The sequence below is a fragment of the Mizuhopecten yessoensis genome, unplaced genomic scaffold (genome assembly GCF_002113885.1).
Source record: "Mizuhopecten yessoensis strain PY_sf001 unplaced genomic scaffold, ASM211388v2 scaffold10797, whole genome shotgun sequence".
Taxonomy (NCBI): Eukaryota; Metazoa; Mollusca; class Bivalvia; order Pectinida; family Pectinidae; genus Mizuhopecten; species Mizuhopecten yessoensis.
Window position 1 is genome coordinate 2548237 of NW_018408726.1, and position 20104 is coordinate 2568340.

A 20104-nucleotide genomic window follows, 5' to 3' on the forward strand; every position below is an offset into this window, starting at 1 on the left:
AATTACGAGCTATGGAGAGGGTCACATGGCCAAAAAAGTAATAACATTTCTTCTTAAATTCTATTTGGGTCTAAAGTCGTGATATTAGCAAGCAGGTACCTTGGTTTGGGTGCTATACAGTTTCAACACATGAATTACATTGACCTACTTTCAAGGTCAAAGAGGTAAAATATGTCATTTTGTTTCTTATAATATACGTACATTGTATTCATAAATGCTACAGCAATTGCTAAACAAGAGAAACAGACCTGATCACACTGCTATGATTTCCCCTTGGAGCCACTTTGGTCATTGTCTCCGCTTTTATTTGCCCTGTATGTAGTTAAAGCTTCTCTCAACGGCATAAAGACTTATTAAAACTAGAAATATGTCAAAATGACATGAAAGTCAGCCCATATCATGCATGATAATTTTCAGTATGATAAATCATTGACCAAGCTACAACTGATAGATTTCAACCTGTCAATCAAAATGGTCTAAAAATGACCAGGTGTATATACATACACGCTGTTTAGGTAACCATGCCAGCACATGGATATAACAAAGCATGTGGTTGATTTATTTTAAAAAAATGTTCGATGTTTTATGACTATAAAACAAAAACACTTCAATTTTTTTATTTTTTTTTTATTTCTGTGACATTCTCTGGCCTTCTGCATCCTAATTTCAAGGCCTTCCACATTCAAACAGGCAAAAGTGCCAGGATGAGATATTTCATTTGTTAAAATGAAGAAAAAAAGTAAAAATCATTAGTTGGTTAAAATGTCAATATATTCACAAGAAAAATTTAATCGGTGACTCGTATATTATTATCTGCAAATTGTCGTCTCGATCAGAGTGCAAATGACCAGTGAATCGTATGCACTAAAAGGTGTAAAATATTGCGAGTTGTCCACAAAATCGAAAAATTCATCAAGGCGTACCTGAATCGAGTCATTTCGGAACATATATAACAACTATTTTACATACGCTTACAGCGTAGCCGAATCGACATCGATTTTGTGGACAACTCGTACACAATTTACACCTCTGCGTGCATACGATTTACTGATCGTCTGTCTGATGAAGATGACAGTGTACATACCGTACTAGTCATCGAAACGCCACATAGAAAATGTTATTGGTTGTGTAAAAAATAACCAACCTGAAGAAAATGTTAAGAAAACCCCCAACATGAAATGACATTTTGACTATGAAATCAATTGTTCTTAAGGAATACTGAAGCCCAAAAAGCATTAAAGCATTGATAGGTCTTCTTCCACAGTTGATACTACGTTTTCAACAAAATGTGATGGGATGCATTCTTAAAAATAAGCAATCAAGTGTTACATACAGTAAGGATATTGCCCTCCCCCTCGGTGCTGAGGCCTAAAATCGGTTAATATTTGTAACATTACAATACATTAGAATATCTATTCATGATTGCTGAAATATCCAGGCCCCACTTGCACCAAACTTCTTAATTCTTAGTTCTCAATTCTCAATTCTCAGACTAAGTACGTGCTTAGCTGAGAAGTTCTCAAAATTGGCTTTCTCAAACACGTTATCAAATATTTTTGAACGTTCTCAACTAAGAACGTATTTCTCGCGAACTAAGCGGCCTCGCAGGGAATCTTTCGCGAAAGAAGTAAATTTTGTTACAAAATTACGGGGAAACTGGTGTGATGATTTAATTGGAAGTGAGTGAACGAATATGCTTGTTTAAATACATGTGTATTGCACGCGTATATCGTCCGCTTATTTACGAAAATACTCAGGGAGTTGATTATGAACCCTTAAATTCTAGACGTCAAAGTCGGGTAGAAAATCGACAATATGCAGCAGGCGTATAGCGGTAAATTTGGCATCAAATCTCTGGTGTGCTTTCCGATCACAGGGGTTCGTTACAAATGTCTGAAATACACATATGATATACTGATATGGGTCACAGTTTATGTGTCCTGTGACCCAGTCAGTAATAGCATATGTGTATTTCAGACATTTGTAACGAACCCCTGTGTTCCGATTGTGTTCCTTGGCACATGTGTCGGACGACGGATTGGCCAGCGTCATTTTGCGAATATCATAGTTATTTTTACTGTGTCTGATAACGCCGATTTATTGTCACAAGAACAAACAACACGATGATGGGACTTTTGTTTTCTATCACCTTAGAATTTGTCAGAAATATATATACATTGTAGGTACCATATAACTAAAGTTAAAGTTTTCCCCATATCAGTTGTGCCATATGCTATTGGTATTTTCGTAGCATCTTTGTAGTAGTACACAGCATATATTTTCCACTGTAATATATCCGTTAAGACATCAGTGACATTTACATAGGTTAACGTTTTGTACATTGGCAAATACTATTATGTATATTGTAATTGCAAATTTACGAAATAAAATATGGTTTATTCTAACTAAAGTTAAGAACCGAATGTTACGTAATCCGCATGCTGAAATAGTTGGCCACCTAGACGAAACTTAATAAGCTCAACACATGGAGAATGGTTTTCTGTCTATTTGCATTTTGAATAGTGTTGAGAAGACCTAGACCACACCCTAACAACTTTAGTATGAAAATGTGCTAGGCATGTTAAATAAAGATATTGACATTAATGTTGAAAAAATTAGTGACTAAAAGCATTTTAATTATGTTGAAGATTATATGTCAGTAAATATGTATCTGTGCCATCTAATTTGATAAATTTTAGTGTATAAAATGATTACATGTACCACAGTAATTATGACTAGCTCTAGTTTTCCGACAATAAATTGATTAACTTAACATGATTTGGTGATGAACTGATTATGATTAAATCCAAAATAAATTTAATTTCAAATTACATATCTTCCTAGGTTGCAATTCATTTTATAAAGACCAACCAGACAATGATGAAATTACAAATTTTGAAATTTAATATATGATACAACATACACTGTTACAGGACAGATATTACATCTGTTACCATTTCTATCATGCACCAATGACTTGTTACTCAGATAATTCCATACAAAGTTTCAAAGTGAACATGATCTTTGAAGTGGTCTCAATAAAACACCTTCCAACCTGATTTTTGAACATTGCAGGTCCTCGGGGCCTCTTGTTTAAATGCACTCCACCTTTGTACACCAAAAGAAACAAACCTTAATACGCCTCTAAGTTTCAAGTGGAACGGGTCAAAATCTACACTCGCCTCCAAGTTTTAAGTGGAAAGGGTCGAAATCTTCAATCGCTTCTCAGTTTTAAATGGAAATGGTCAAAATCTTAACACGCCTCTCAGTTTTAAATGGAAAGGATCAAAATCTTAACACGCCTCTAAGTTTCAAATTGAAAATGTAAACATCTTAATACGCCTCTCAGTGTCAAATGGAAAGTGTAAAAAGCTAACCACGCCTCTCAGTGTCAAATGGAAAGGGTTAAAAACTTAACACACCTTTTTTTTCAAGTGAAAAGGGTCAAGCTCTTCACCCGCCTCTTAGTTTCGTTTATGATTTGTTTTGAAATATACAAGGTATTCGCTAAAATAGCGTTTATTTTAAGCGTATCTTTGTAATCAAGCTAATGCCAAGATTTGCCGGATGTGTGATTTTGAGCATTAAAAAAACTCTGTATAGGAAAACAAACGTCAGGTGTCTTGAAAACGAAATAATAAACATATTGTGTCCTTCTATTCCGTTCATAAAACACTGTTAAACACAACAGCCTCCTGTAATTGTATGGACGTTTTCTTGGCAGATTCTTGAACGTAGTACATCAACAGGCATGTTCCAACAAAAATATGTTCATCTGGGTCAACGAAACACTCAGCATTCAATCTAAAAATCTTTAATTTTTTTAATGGAAGAGTAGGAACGCTTCGTACCCTTCGATAAATGCGACATTTTTCTCATTAATTTAATCCCAACCATTACATAAGTATTTTCACAAAATGATTTTCATTCCGTTTATAATTTTGAAGGAATCCAACTAGAAACATTGCAAATCAGAGTTAAAGAATATGTAAGATAAAAAAGAGAGACTGAAAGACTAATGTTGAAAAAGTTCGTATCATCAATTCATATTTTTTTTCTGCCCTGCAGGTAGGGCGTAAGAATTGTACCTGCTGCCCCCAATTGCATGATCGTAAGAGGCGACTAAATTTGGGACCTTATCTCTTCTCTCCTTTCTAAATAACTTTCTTCTTCCTAATGTCTCCCTTGACAATGCCTCACTTTTGGCCATTTGTTGAGCGTTCGCCCCTGTGAGGAAGGCTTTGGGTTCTGTCCCCTGGCCGAGACATACCAAAGTCTTTAAAAATGGTAGTTTCTACTCCTGCTTAACGCTCAGCAAATTAGGAGTGGGACGACTGGTTCGCCCGTTGTCAGTATAATGTGACCGGGTGGGGCGTCCTGCTGGGTGTCTTCGGCAGTATGTTTCAGTGAGGTAGCACTATAAAGTCGGCATCAGTTCCGCGCTATCACAAGGAGACAAACACGAACATATCGCAGCCTCCCAAAATACACACACATACACTACACGCATGCATCTTGCACACAGGGGAGGCCGTCCTTAAATGACCTTAGCTGTTAATAGGACGTTAAACAAAATCAAACAAACAAACAAAATATTAAAGTTTTGACCATATCAGGATATCTAAAATCATTTAAGAGAAAGTGGTAGTTTTCCACAATTTCTAGGTAGTCCTCAGTGGAGCCCCTGACATGTTTTGTCTCCAAACTGTGTCAAGGATTTATCTATGTATCCATGGAAACAAGATAGCTATGATTACATAAATAGCGATGTATATGGATTGTTTTCCAGAACACCTTTCTGACATTAATGTCATGTACAAGCAGGTGGTATACCAAACCTGTCGAAACCTCCATCAAAACTACATGTGTATGTAACATCTTCTTATGAACTTATTTCTGCTGGAGACTCTCAGTCCCCCAGGTTGTCTCTGACCTTTAAGCAGGATCATAATCCGGTATTTTTTTCTTTTGTTGCTCTGCTTTCCTTTGACTCTAAGACCTTAATCCAGGCCAACAACTGTGATTAATTAAAGTAGGAATGACTTGTTTTAAATTGTTGTAATAAAAATAAAGTTAATATTTTATACTGTAAATAACGAAACACATTTGTGTACCGTTGCAAAGATAAATCTCTTGATCTGCAAAGCTGCGTCGTTTTTTTATGAAGCGACTTTTGGAAATGCTAGACTCTAGACCTACATGTAGCACCTTATATGGAATGCACTGTTCATAACTAAACAACGGTTGGAAATCTGTAGAACAATTATCTGATATGTAACGCATTGTTTATAACCAGTCAAGGGTATGGAACATGAAACAGTTGAACAAGTATCTGATATGTAACGCATTGTTTATAACCAGTCAAGGGTATGGAACATGAAACAGTTGAACAAGTATCTGATATGTAACGCATTGTTTATAACCAGTCAAGGGTATGAAACATGAAACAGTTGAACAAGTATCTGATATGTAACGCATTGTTTATAACCAGTCAAGGGTATGAAACATGAAACAGTTGAACAAGTATCTGATATTTAACGCATTGTTTATAGCAAGTCAAGGGTATGAAACATGAAACAGTTGAACAAGTATCTGATATGTAACGTATTGTTTATAACCAGTGAAGGGTATGAAACATGAAACAGTTGAACAAGTATCTGATATGTAACGCAGTGTTTATAACCAGTCAAGGGTATGGAACATGAAACAGTTGAACAAGTATCTGATATGTAACGTATTGTTTATAACCAGTAAAGGGTATGAAACATGAAACAGTTGAACAAGAATCTGATATGTAACGCATTGTGTATAGCAAGTCAAGGGTATGAAACATGAAACAGTTGTACAAGTATCTGATATGTAACGCATTGTGTATAGCCAGTCAAGGGTATGAAACATGAAACAGCTGAACAAGTATCTGATATGTAACGCATATTTTATAACCAGTCAATGGTATGAAACATGAAACAGCTGAACAAGTATCTGATATGTAACGTATTGTTTATAACCAGTCAAGGGTATGAAACATGAAACAGTTGAACAAGTATCTGATATGTAACGCATTGTTTATAGCAAGTCAAGGGTTGTCAATATTAAACTATACGACAGGCTTCTGACATTTAACGCCATGTTTACAACGAGACGATGGTTTAAGCAGTTTAACTGTAAAACAAACGTCTGAGGTGTAACGCGTTGTTCATTACCAGTCGGGTTCAGACATGTTAAAATGTAGAGGAAGCTTCTGATATCTAACGGGTTGTTTATAACAAATCGAGGGTTTGAAATGTTTTAAAATACACGTAGAGTAAACTTTCGATAATCATTACACATCTTAAAAGCAGTAGAGTATTTTAAATGTTAAACTTTGGATCAAGCTTTGATATGTAACTTGATTAGTTTCTAACCAGTCGAGAAATGATAAAGTGCAGAACAAGTGCACGATATTTAGCGCGTTGTTCATAACGAAGCGATGATTGAAAAGTTAAGCTGTGGAACAATCATCTGGAATGGTACTCGCTCATTACCAATCCAATCGTTGTTCTTGAAACGTTATGCAAAAGAGTAAGCTATTGATACTTCACGTATTCTTTATACTGTAGAACAATCTTCTCATATATATCGCAGTATTCATGACCATGCAAGGCTTTAAAACATTATACTGTGGAAAAAGCTTCTGATATGTAACGCGCTGTTTATATCCATTCAATGCTTTAAAAGTTATACTGCCGAAAAAGCATCTGATATGTAACGCGCTGTTTATATCCATTCAATGCTTTAAAACGTTATACTGTGGAAAAAGCTTCTTATATGTAACGCGCTGTTTATATCCATTCAATGCTTTAAAACGTTATACTGCGGAAAAAGCATCTTATATGTAACGCGCTAATTATAATCAATCGAGAATCTAAAAGATAATACTGTAGAAAAATATTCTCCTATGTAACGCGTTGTTTATAGCCATGCAATGCTTTAAAACGTTATACTGTGGAACAAGTTTCTGAAATGTAACGTGCTGTTTATAAGCAATCGAGAATTGGAAATATTAAACTGTAACTTATAGTTCATAGCCGTTCAAGGGTTTGAAACATTACACTGTGCAACACATCTCTGATATGACATCCTTTGAATCGAAGTGTTCCACTTTTGATACTGTATCCCTAAAATGTAATAAAATACAAAGGCTCTTGAAGCGACACCTTGCAGATAATACAAATACACCAGCCTGACGTCCTTTAGGAAAAAACAGGAAATGGCACGGCATCGGGACGATAACATCGGGTGTAGCTCCTATATAGTCTTCAACGAACAATTATCAACCTAGATATTTTCAGTTTCCTGAGGCGATGAAATAGCCACTGCGACAAATTCTAGGGGTAAGAGACGATATGTATATTTTTACTAACGTGATATCATCTTTCCTACTGTTTGTGCAGAAATGGCAGGCTTCTCTGTGATCTTTCGTTAAAACGAACCAAAACAGTATGGAAACAAGAGGCTAAGTATGATATTTGATACCTACCTGCGGTACAATTAGGACCGGTGAATTCCGCGGGACAGTAACACGACACAGACATCCCTAACCTCATGCACGTGCCGCCATTCTGACAGGGGTTCGGTAGACAAGGATCTGGACACAAAAAAACAAAGGACATACAGTAAAATAGGAGTTACATAGTGCGATTCAACAAGTCATCAAAGCCTATAAAATATTTTTAAAGTAAAATGGTTAAAATCACAGTTTGGAATACCATAAACAAGACATGTTGAGAAGTTACCTGACAAATCTTCATTAATAACTAGAAATATCTTTACCACTAGGGAATTCCATTTTATTGTTTGGTAAAAACAGCCCTATTCCTTCCATTTCATTTTGAATGCAGTGGTAACGCGACAGGGCCATGGACAAGGTAGATGATCTCAGGTCCAGGGTTCAAATCCTAATTCAACTCCCTTGTATTTTACGCTTAGATCACTGTTTCTGGGGCCGCGGTGGCCGGGTGGTTAAGGCGTCTGACATTCTGCTACCACTAGCCCTCCAACGCTGGGTCGCGGGTTCGAGACCTACATGGGACAGTTGCCAGATAATGGCTGCTGGTCGTTGGATTTTCTCCGGGAACTCCGGCCTTTCTCCACCACCAAAACCTAGCACGTCCTTAAATGACCATAGCAGTTAATAGGACGTAAAACACAAACAATCCAAACCAAGATCATCTATAGTGGTAGGACGCCGGGCTCGTGATCAATATTTTCAAAAAAACGACAACAAAAAACAACAGTGAAGCTATAAAGGCCCTTTGGCCTTTTGTTTTGAAAATAAAATAAAGATTTATATGAGGCGTTTATCTGAATTGGTTGAGCTGATTTGGTACCTATTTCACAATATCGTATATTCTTTTCTATGTTTCTGATTTGTAGTATACGTATTTAGCTGGGTGAAAAACACGGAGTATAGAAAGGGCGATAACTCTACCTCAGATAGCTTGTCTTGTTAGTAATATTATTTTCCCTCGTTTCGGAGAATAGCGGGAAATATTTGTCCTGTATACACGGAGTATATGTGGGCAGTTGCCTGTCTCGTGCAGAGGTTTTGGCTAATCAGATTGAGGCACATGCTAAGGGTAGTTTACGGGTACGTGTATGTTCATTCTAGCTTCGCACCTCGCACGGCACAGTACAGTTTGGAATAAATTTGTAGCAGAATGTATGTGTGGGTATCGTCATTTGTTAGAAATCCCAGCATCAATTTTGTGAATAAAACTGTGTCGGGCTGGTACACCTCCTGTCGCGCCTAATAAGGTTTTCAGGTTTTGGGGCGCGCTTGGTTTTACATTTGTAGGGCGATGAACTATGCGAGGGTGTATGTGGGAGGATTGTTTGTGTGTCAGAGTAGTTTTTGTAAATGCATATTTATTATATTCCTATTATATTATGAATAAATGCCGACTCCGTACGTGCTATTGTGCGAGCAGCTATTTGCTATTTAGGTGGTGTATTATGTTTGCCTTGTTACGGATAAGGAGTATATAGAGGACCTAGACTTCACTAGTGCTGATGATATCATTGGAAGCATGTAATATCAACGTTTTACTATTTACGCAAACAATGTACGTATTAAACGTGTCCCTTGACAAAGGGACCAGTCGGTCTTGAAACGTTGCGACACGTTTAATACGTACATTGTTTGCGTATATAGTCAAACTTGAATATTTTACGAATGCTGGCTCACATTAGTAGAACAGATGGTTTTCCCAACTAAAAACTGTCCACAAAACGATATATAGATAGTGGCAGTCGATTATTTTCTCATGAGTTGTACTGACAAAAATGCAACAACAAACAAGGACCGTAAGTCCTTGGATGAGGCTTGAAAGCTGGTTAAAGGTGTCATGAAAAACTACAAGGTCATAATCAGGATCAAGAGAACCGGAAGAAGGAGATTTTCTTTGAGGCAAGCTAGGGAGACTCAACAAGAACTGTCAATCTAATAATCAGTAAGAAGGCTTAGCCGACAGATTATCACAGGAAAACGTAAGTTATCTCCGGGTACGGTACTCCGATTTCCTCCCACATTAAGAACACCCGCTCGCTGGTATCTGTGCCAACAAGAGTGATTAATATGAGTTGAAATAACTTGTTTCATAAAAACTTTCTCTTGTCTACAGTCTTAAGTAGCTTTTCATTTTTTGCATTTCTACGAATCCTTGCTTGTATATGTTTGTGTTTGTAAGAGTGGGTGTGAGTTAGGGCGATTGTGTACGGATGGCGGGTGTAGAGCAGAAAGATAATGTGTTAATGTAAAACTACACAGGTGTTTAATGTTGTGATGCAACTGAAAAAAATGTTGCATGTACTTTGATTTTATATAAATTCTATTCATCACACCTTGATGAATGTTATCGTTATAATGATAATGACTGATACATTATATTGGCTGATGAGGAATTATTGATCGATTGGTTGGATGATGATGATGATGATGATGATGATGATGATGATGCTGACATGATGATGATGATGATGATGATGATGATGGAGGTAATGACATCACAATTTATGTGATTGGGGGGGCGTTTTTTTTTTTTTTTTATGTATCGAAAAAACTTTTGGAACCCCCCCCCCCCCAAAAAAAAACCCCACTTCATTTTATTTTATTTTTTATTATTCAAGGATTAACTTTCTATTTGGTTTAGGTTATCGGCATCCTTGATACCCAGGAGTTATGCTCACTTTCGCTCTCTACACCACTGAGATATGTCATAGCAAAATCGAAGGCTCAGTGTGCACCTTGACTAGTTTGATCATTTGATGTACATAAAAGAATCTCGCGGTTGCGTAACGGTAAAACCTTTTGGCTTTGAAATCGGGCAACGCTCCTCTGTAATGTTCAAAGGCCTAGACAGAGAGTCAACTAACGCTTAGTGTTCTAAGGGCAATAACTCTAATAGCTACTTGGGGAAAAATAACGAACAATTGTACCGTCGAAAAGATTGAAAACTTGAAAAGATTGGAGGATACGAGTCGTTTAAAATATCCTTACGTTATTTTACCTGTTTATGTCATTTAAAAAAACCTAACAGTTTATGCATATATTTTTTCTTTCTTAGTTCCTGATCATCAAATTCTGTACCTTACATGGTCTTCCCAAAATATCAACGTTCTGATACGTTTTGATGACACCTTTAGACAATTCAGAGACATGATGACGACGGTTTGTCTAAAAGCTGACTGTGAATGTTCTCTAACCGTTCTAGTGGTACGGATGGTCGTATGTTTTTAGGGACAATTGTTAAAGCATTGTTGATAATAGAAACACGGGAATGTGATTTTGTAAAAAACGGCAAGTTGTATAATAGTATGTCTGACATTCAAACGCAGTTGAGAAAGGCCAATGTTGAAGGAACAGGAACGGGATTTCTTGTATTTATCATGAGACTATAGCAATATTAAGGAACAGCACACTTAATCGAGGACACGCAAGAGCCCGGGGCTATGTTTTTGTAATATATTCATCAAAGGGAAATTTCAGCCGTACAAGTCCTGAAAACTCGCTCATGCATATGTTATTGATAGATAAAACACTCTTTTTTTTTTTTTTTCTTCTTCAGTTGACTAAAATCGATTTATTCTTTGAAACAATGCCGCTATGTTAACTTGAAATGAAGGATCCATAGGGAGGTACGTGTATGACCCCTCAGATATATGGACCGGCTCCATTGAACACGAACATATCGCAGCCTCCCAAAATACACACACATACACTACACGCATGCATCTTGCACACAGGGGAGGCCGTCCTTAAATGACCTTAGCTGTTAATAGGACGTTAAACAAAATCAAACAAACAAACAAACCATTGAACATAAAATTACAATTGTTAAGATATTTTTTATCAATTTTATCAATGTTATCTTCTGTTTTTAAAATCAACTATGAAATGCACTCGTTTTAAAAATATAACATCAAGCCTTCTTTAAATAAATAAAGAGCGTATTTTTATTTTTTTCAGAGATAGTGATCCAGGATTGTTTTGTTATTTAACATCAACTACGATTCATTAAGAATCCAAACGAAATCTTGTGCAATGCTTCCACGCTATTTATATCTGGGTGGCCGGGTGGTGCAGTGGAAAGTGTACTCGCCTTTCATCAAGGCAGTCGGAGGTCGACTTCACGATCGGACGTAAAAAGGTAAGTGATCACATTCTTGATCACATGGGGTTTCTCCGGGTTTTCTAGCACATTAAGACCCACAGCGCGCTACCATCCGGGCCAACAAGAGTGATAAATATAAGTTGGTAGAACGTGTTTCGCAATTGTTGTTAAGTAAATAAAGATTATTATTGAGAATATACATCAACAGCTGGACCGTGCATGTCCAGTTAGACATACCATTGCTATAAACCCAATTTAAGATGTTTCTCTTTGTTATTGATCCAATTTTAAACTCGTCATTTTATGTTTTCAAATATCTGTGAACGTTTAGAATAATAAGAAGAAGATGTATGTCAATTTGTTCGATTGATAATCTTGTCATGGCTGTTGCATCAACCTCCCATGAAAACTTCACATTTTCCCCGCTAAGACGCTGTTGGCTCAACTGCACTGCCACCCCTTTTGTATCGCTTTGTAAGCAACCAAAATACTGCTACCGTGACATTATGCCTGGACAAAATAGAATCTTACCTAATTCCTGATCACAAATCGCTCCTGTGAACTGGTTAGTACATAGACAGGTTATCTGTCCGGCATTCAGGGAGCACGTGGCGCCGTTCTTACAGGGAGAAGACATAGAACACAGGAAGTCAAAATCTGAAATAGCCAAAACACATACATGTACTGTAAATATGATTAGACATCCTTACTCTGAACAAATGCTGTTCATTTCCGCTAAAGTAAATAAATGTAACACAAACAGTTCATTGCACATTTCAAATTTTGGAAATAGTATGTCAAAAATGTATTGCACAGCATCATACAGCTGTGTCGAGCTAATATGGGAATTCCATTCTCACATTTTTTGTATGTTTCAATAGTATTTGTTATCTTTTAAGCTACATATAAACTGTATAAAAATGTATTCATCAACATGCTCTATATGTTTTCGAATATTCATAGGGACAGTGCTTTATTAAATCCTGAACACCTGCGTTTTTCGGTATCCTGGCTCCTAGGTTAAACGAATTGAAGTAATTGATGATGAATCCTGAAAATCCATTATAAAAATATTCCGCTAAGATAATTTACCACCAATGCTTGTTGGTTAATTGTAAAATACTTGGAGAAATCTCTGTGTAAAATATCTCAAGAACACATCATGTATAAATCATGGAAATACCTATATTCATTGTACAAACAGATACAATGTAACATTCGTATATTTTCTAAATAATAAAACGAAAACAAGTGACATCAATACTTCTATGAAAAGTAAATAAAAGACACTTTTAGACACACAAACGACATAAATAGCTGTGGGTGCAGTTTCTAAATAACTGTCTGCTGGATAACCGAACTACTCGGTAGTGAAGTGGACGTAAAACCAATCAATCAATCAATCAATCATATCTAATTTAAAACGCACCTACAAGCAAATAACATCAATAACTCAAAACAAATTATATCTACAGACGACCGATATCAATAGGTCTTATAAAGTGTAACATAGAAACGACACCAATACCCCTGTAATATATATATATATATAAACATCTACAAAAATGCAGGGTTTCCATTACTCCCATCAATATGACTTTGAACAAAGGCATAACTAAAACGTTTTACAAAGAGGTCTGTCGTAGAAGGAGGTAGAGAATCAGTTCCGCGCTATCACAAGGAGACAAACACGAACATATCGCAGCCTCCCAAAATACACACACATACACTACACGCATGCATCTTGCACACAGGGGAGGCCGTCCTTAAATGACCTTAGCTGTTAATAGGACGTTAAACAAAATCAAACAAACAAACTGTCGTAGAAGGAGGTAGAGACTCTTTCAGTAGAGATGTACAAAAAGGTAAATAGATTATTATTGGTTTTAATGCCTGTCACGGTCGATAAAGAACAATTAGCAACGTCAACAATTATGCTGATAAATAACTTTAAATAGATGTTATATATCACAATAAGTAGACCATGTTGTAATTACGAATGTGTAGCACTTAGGAGAGCGGGTGAACAAAATGTCCATTTACCAACGAAAGTGGGTGATTAAATCTATTTCACGAATATATTTCTTTTACTTGTCGGAACATTTATCACATAGGATATCATTGAAAAAGATAATGTGTAATTTAAAAATTATATATAGGCCGTAATTTTGTATGTATGCACAACAAGATATATGGACCTCCCCTGATGTTTTATTAGGAGTTTTGACGAATTTGGCAGATGAGGCCTAGAAGGACGAAATAGCTGTATGGTGGAGTGTAATAATGTTTGCCTACTGTATCTATTACAGAAGTGTATAGGTACCATCACAGGTGGGCGTGTTATGTTCCTCATGTGTAGAACCAAAGTCGGGGAAAATTGTAATATTTGTTTACATTAAATACACTAATATTTACTGTACATACATTATTATGGAGAAGAAATCAAAACTAACTGAGTTTAAAAAAGTTGATGAAAAAGAAGCCTGCTGTTTGAGGCTTATACGGTGTATGTGGTGTGAATCTAGGGTTTCCAAACCCTGGAATTCCGAGAGAAGATGCTCTGAGGGAATTAAAAATTGTTTCTCAGCCCAGCATACAAACGTGTAGAACAAGTGTAAAACATTGTAGTATTCTTGATTTTCAGGAAAACACAATATTAGTATATACAGTACACGAAATATTATCTAACGGAACAGCTTGATTAATTCATTTTTGGCTAACTGAATTTATTTCTGAATGTTGAAGGTACAGTCACCCATGTGTGTGGGTCACGTTCATCTTTATACGAGTTTCGCTTTAAAACGAAGGTATGATATCTCCATAAGCATGCCTTTATATTGTGTGAAATATATCTAAAAGAAATCTTATAAAAAAAGGTAATTTGCATTGCATAAATCTGATACATTTAACAGGATTTTATTAAACCATTTATATATTCAATACACAATGAAACTTTGTTTAACGAACCTTAGGGAATATTAGGCCAAACAGATAATATGTGTGTTTCAGGTAACATGTATGAAAAAATACGGTACGTTGGTGGGCATATCATTTAATTTTTTTTTTTTTTTAATTTTTATGGATCAACATTTTGCTTTACAGCAAATTTTATAATGCATTTCCACACATAACAATGGCTATTAATTTGTCAAGAAAAGAGTCAAACTCCCAGAACAGGTAGAAAATGTATTTGAATAAATGGCTGTGAACTTTGCTTTGCTTATTCATTTTCAATACAAGTAGGTGATACAATCTCTAGGATCGGTAAGAAAATCTAGGGTAGGTCGGGACATCTGAAACACTTAATTGCTAAGTAATCAACTCTCTGCAGTAAAACATGTGTTTTATCAAATCACGATAGAGATTACTATAGTTTAGCCAAATCTCTTAATAAAATTTGATGTTAATCAGAGAAAAGGTTGCCATTGGATAAAGCACGACTACTGTACATGTTATGTACTGAAATAAGCATGTTATTTAGACACAATAGTCTTGTTTAACTTATTAAGGAAAAGGTTGCTAAGAATTCGACAATCGGTCGATTAACAGTTACTGAACAGATGTATTAGGATCAGTACCAGTTTTATAATACATGCATATTCTAAGAGTTTCTGAATCTCTCATGAGTTTTCATTAAAGTAAATTAACAAGGACAGTCCAAATAAAAGTATCGTATAAATAGTTAAAAATAAAGTTAGAAAAACCATTGAAATATCTGAAAGTACATGGCATTTATACTTGTAGTAAAATGACGGTTGAACTTTTTCCATTAAAATTAAGGCAGCAATAGACAGCATTCTGTCGATTAGAAATACATGCTTTTTCCACATAAAGCGCTATCGTGTCCTTATTATATGGTTTCCACGGAGACAGCCATTTATCAAATCACAGGTGATACGAAATGTTTATCTAAAACAATATTTTTTGATGGTGCCAGGGCGACAAATATTTAAAAATCTTATGAGACATATAGTGCACTTGGTACAGCAAATGGCAGTTTCTTTTTTAGTCGGTAAATGGAGACTTAAAGATTGGGATCATATAACGATGAAAATTGGGCAAGATTTCCCCCAGTTGTTTTTGATATCTTTACAATGAATGAACCGTTTAAGGCGTTTGGTATGTTTGTGCGATGTCGCCGGTGAGATATTTAGACGATATTGTGGTAACAGACTTAATTCCTAACACAAGTGAACCATGTAAAAGTCTAGTACAGAAATCCCCAGCGTTGTAGTACTGTAATCTGCACAGCCAAATCTGAATTAAAGGTATGTCTTAATCACTCGTCCAAACCACAATTACATCCGTACCCACGTCTTGTACCTAATGACACTTCGACAATCGTAAACAAGTGGTTTTTGGCCTAATCAAGGCGACCGCAGATAACCACGTCCGTAATTTTACAGTGAAATATGCTGAAAACCTATCATAGACATGTTAAGCTATCCCTTTGATGACATTCCGTCAGCAGTAAAACCGTCAGAATTAAATAGGTAACAAACCATGTGTGTCTGTCCGTTACAGCCGGAGTGTTTTAACACCTATCATGGTCAATGTTTTGATGAATAATGCCCTACTACAGTGTACACGTGCCTCGTCAGGTTGTTTTGACGTCTAACTCGACATCACAACGATATTTTACAACAATGCAATTTGTTACGTCTTTAATGTTGTCAGGTCTTATTTTGATCTTATTGCGAACTATGAACTTTGGAATCGTCCATGATACGAAACTTGACCAACGTGCATGTGTTGACTGTCTTGCGCCCTTGTATGGGAACAACATGTGGTGCAACAAGTGCTTTTCCATCCGTGCTACATATATTTTCAAGAAAAAACGTGTCGTATCGGAGCTTATTAAGTGTCCTCCCTTCTTTGGTCGGTAATTATATAATTGTAATTTCTTTTTACCTTTTCTCAATTTTGGTTATAAACATGGACAGTCAAACTTTCTATTTGGTTTACTTACACATATCACATATCTTCAATGAAACAAACATAAGGCACTTTTACATAAGGTTTAAAAAAAAATGTATCCCGAGGGGTTCTCTCTGGTATGATCCTGTTTTTGCCAGTTAATCTTGAATTGTAGGTTTCCTCAACGAAATTGACAATATGATGTAAAATAAGGTTTAAAAACAACAAAAGACATGTTTAAAAATACTCAACCACAACAAAAGGTAACTGAAATGATGTAAAGGGCTGAGCTTAATATTGCCAATATCGCCATTGAATAGTACCTAGAACTTACTTAACAGTGTCGTACACATACAAAAATGGACAAAATTCATAAAAATAATTTGAAAATTCTTAAGAAGTCATGTACACGATATGTGCATTTATATTTATGCTTATATATTACAATAATTGATGCAGTAAATTAGTTGGAATTGTAGATTAGTATAAATATGCATAATACCATCCAAGTCTCAACTAAAACAGATTAACCAGCCAGTGCTTTATCATTAAATCCTCTGATGAAAGAATGCATATATTGTGTGCAGAAAAGCCTATTTAATACATCCCTGTATACCGTGCAATTGGTTTTATATTACACGCAGGCGTTTAATTTCTCATGTAAGTTCCTATTAACATTGTATATAAATGTACCATATGTCTCTCCTGTTATTAATTTCTCTCACCGACTCTAATTACAGTAGAAACAGGTTTACTAGATAAAAATTACCAAAGTAACAAAAAGAGATTTGTTAAACCGTTAGAAAATGTTGTTGTTTTAAAAAAAAATGTAACTAACGTGACGGTTTAGAATTAATGTGGAGATGGGGCGTTATATAATGTCTACGTCTTTAATTTCTTCTGTCACTTAACGACATGACACGAATATGTCTCAACATGCCCTTTGCATGTAGATCCTTGTTAAAAGAAGAATGGACCTACTGTTTCACAGTTCATAATCCTCGTGGTGATTAATGAGAGTGTTTGTGTAGTTTGGGGTCTTCCCAGGGAAGGTGCATGCAACCCTTTATTTATTCCGTGTCCCCTAAGTAAAGAACACCAACTTTTTGACCCCTAGCAATACCACTGAGTCCTATAAGAACAAAAACAGATGTACAATGTAGTGTTATTTATATTTGACATACTTTATTAATTATTTTTTTCAAAACTTTTATATGTGCAGTTTAATGCTTGTCTTACATTCATAATACGTGAATCTGTAACACCAAAGCGACGGATGGAAAATGAAGCTCTCAATTACCTTATTGTATTGATGGAAAATCGATATTTACATAAATAGAAACATCCCGAAAAGATCTTTTGAAAATAAAGCTTTGTTGAAATCAACAAAATTAGGAATAGCAAGGGGTAATACGATACATATAAAAAATATTACAGTCAGCGATATCGATCAAACGAATTAGCTCTTACTTAAAATACTAGTTATCAACTGTTTATATAATACAGTCCTAATACACATAAAATACAATAAATCAGTCGTTTTAGAATTTAATTAATTACTGGTTATATAGCGTGCATTTAAATCTTACAGGATTCCATTACATACAACTTATCAAAAGAATTAACTACACCTGAGGTGTGATTTAAAGTACCAATCAAATATACCGTAAACATAACACAGTCCCAATATATATAATACAGTTCATCAATAATATTGCTAGAATTGACTAGAAGCACTAGTAATACATGTACCATAACTCTACATCTATCGCAAAAATAGGTCTGACTTTAAGTACTTTTTATATACATTACAGAAAATCTACTTCTAACACAATTCCCTTACACATAATATATAACTCATCAATTAACTGACCTAGGCTTGACCTGAAGTCCACAATAAATATCGTAAATATAACACTACACTCTTTTACATACAATTTTATAAATTAATTAAAAGGCCATAGGCTTAATTTGAAGACCAATTTATATAGTGTAGATAGATTTAATTCATCAATCAGAGGAACCACACCTGACTTAAAGCACTTGTTTTATACTGTAGTTCACTTTGACGCAACCGCTTACCAATTCTTGCATTAAGTCCCGAAGATCGCGATGAATAAGATGAACGTGTAAAACGTTATTTTATGTATCAATATCAGGATCCATTATAACAGGGAACACATACAAAATATCAGTAGGACAGAATAAAACGGGAACAATAGTAACATCGATATTTCTGCAAATAAATAAATAGATAACACGAAAGCTAATTGATGCACAGCATATACAGAACAAGACATTACTGATAATGAGTTACTAGAGAGTATTGTATTTGCGCTTGATCTAACAGGTATTTACACAAATATATGCAGTCATTAATTAATATATACAGGTAAATGCAAAAATTCGTTTGAGACATGAATATGTATACATGTGGCAACTACGTATGCTCAAATGGGGTTTTGATGTTAATATCGCATACGTTTGTATACAGCTATTGTAGTAACAATGTAAATTAAATCAAGCCATGCGAATGTGCATGTATCTATGCAACGGACAGAATTCTGAATTTTCTTAAAGAGCAGAGGTTGCTAAAGTAATATGCTTTCTTTTATTAGTGATGTGTTGCTGCTAAAAGTTATTTAAAGGTTGATTATTTCACATTTTGTTAAAAATAATCTAAAACTCAGTTTAAAACAAATGTAAAATATCACTTAACACAAAACATCTATTTACCTTCTTTGATGTTTCCAAAAAATACAAGTCATGCCGATCGTGAACATTTTGAAATTCCAGAAATGAACAATATGCATTATCCATAGAAATATTGGATATTGTGAAGAAAATCCCTTCCACGGTTACCACGTGTTAATGACAGTGATATCTAACAGTTTTACACATACATATATATATATATATATATTATAATATATAAGGTAAACGTGATTATAACATACTTACCTGTTGGTAATTGCTGAGATAAAACCCCTCCCAATACCATGACTATGAACGTCAATAATATTCCTGACATAGTCTTTTACAGTAATATGATCCCTTTTAGAAATTGTGCATTGAGTGCACACGTCTAGAGTAGCAATACTAACAAGAGTCTCTGCTAATTAAAGTGTATGGAAACAAATCGTGACAAGCGGTTTTATCCGCGGGTCTCATTAGGAAGAATATATGCAAATGATAAGCGAAATTATAACGATTAATTAAATCATCTGGTTTCTGTATAAGCGGTCGTCCAGACCATTTATCTGGTCAGCTCCTCATAGGGTAATGTAGAATTAACTGCATATTTAATACTAGTAAACGAGGTTGTATAATAAAAGAGAAAGTTATCAGCTAAGGTCAAGGTCAGTTCCATTCCAATACTTTTTGTAAATTATGACAGTTGTGTTGTTTGTGTGATATTTTAATGACCCCTCTGAGCTGACCTGACTTCCCATGGTGTTGCTGGTTGTCATGTAGAATACTGTTCACTACTGTTTTCGTATACCTATTACAAATGTAGGACATTGTTAAATCTTTAC

General features: G+C 35.3%; 1 protein-coding gene across 1 annotated transcript in view; it reads right to left on the reverse strand.

Annotated features, from left to right (window-relative positions):
• Positions 1-19702, reverse strand: part of LOC110462486 (asparagine-rich protein-like) — a 39114-nt gene extending 19412 nt beyond the window's left edge. The window contains exons 1-3 of the mRNA XM_021516449.1: positions 19530-19702; positions 12183-12308; positions 7520-7627 (exon numbers count right to left, since the gene is read on the reverse strand). Of these exons, the coding sequence (XP_021372124.1) occupies positions 7520-7627; positions 12183-12308; positions 19530-19599 (304 nt within the window). The 5' untranslated portion in view covers positions 19600-19702. The remainder of the gene's footprint in view (positions 1-7519; positions 7628-12182; positions 12309-19529) is intronic.
• Positions 19703-20104: the final 402 nt, after the last annotated feature.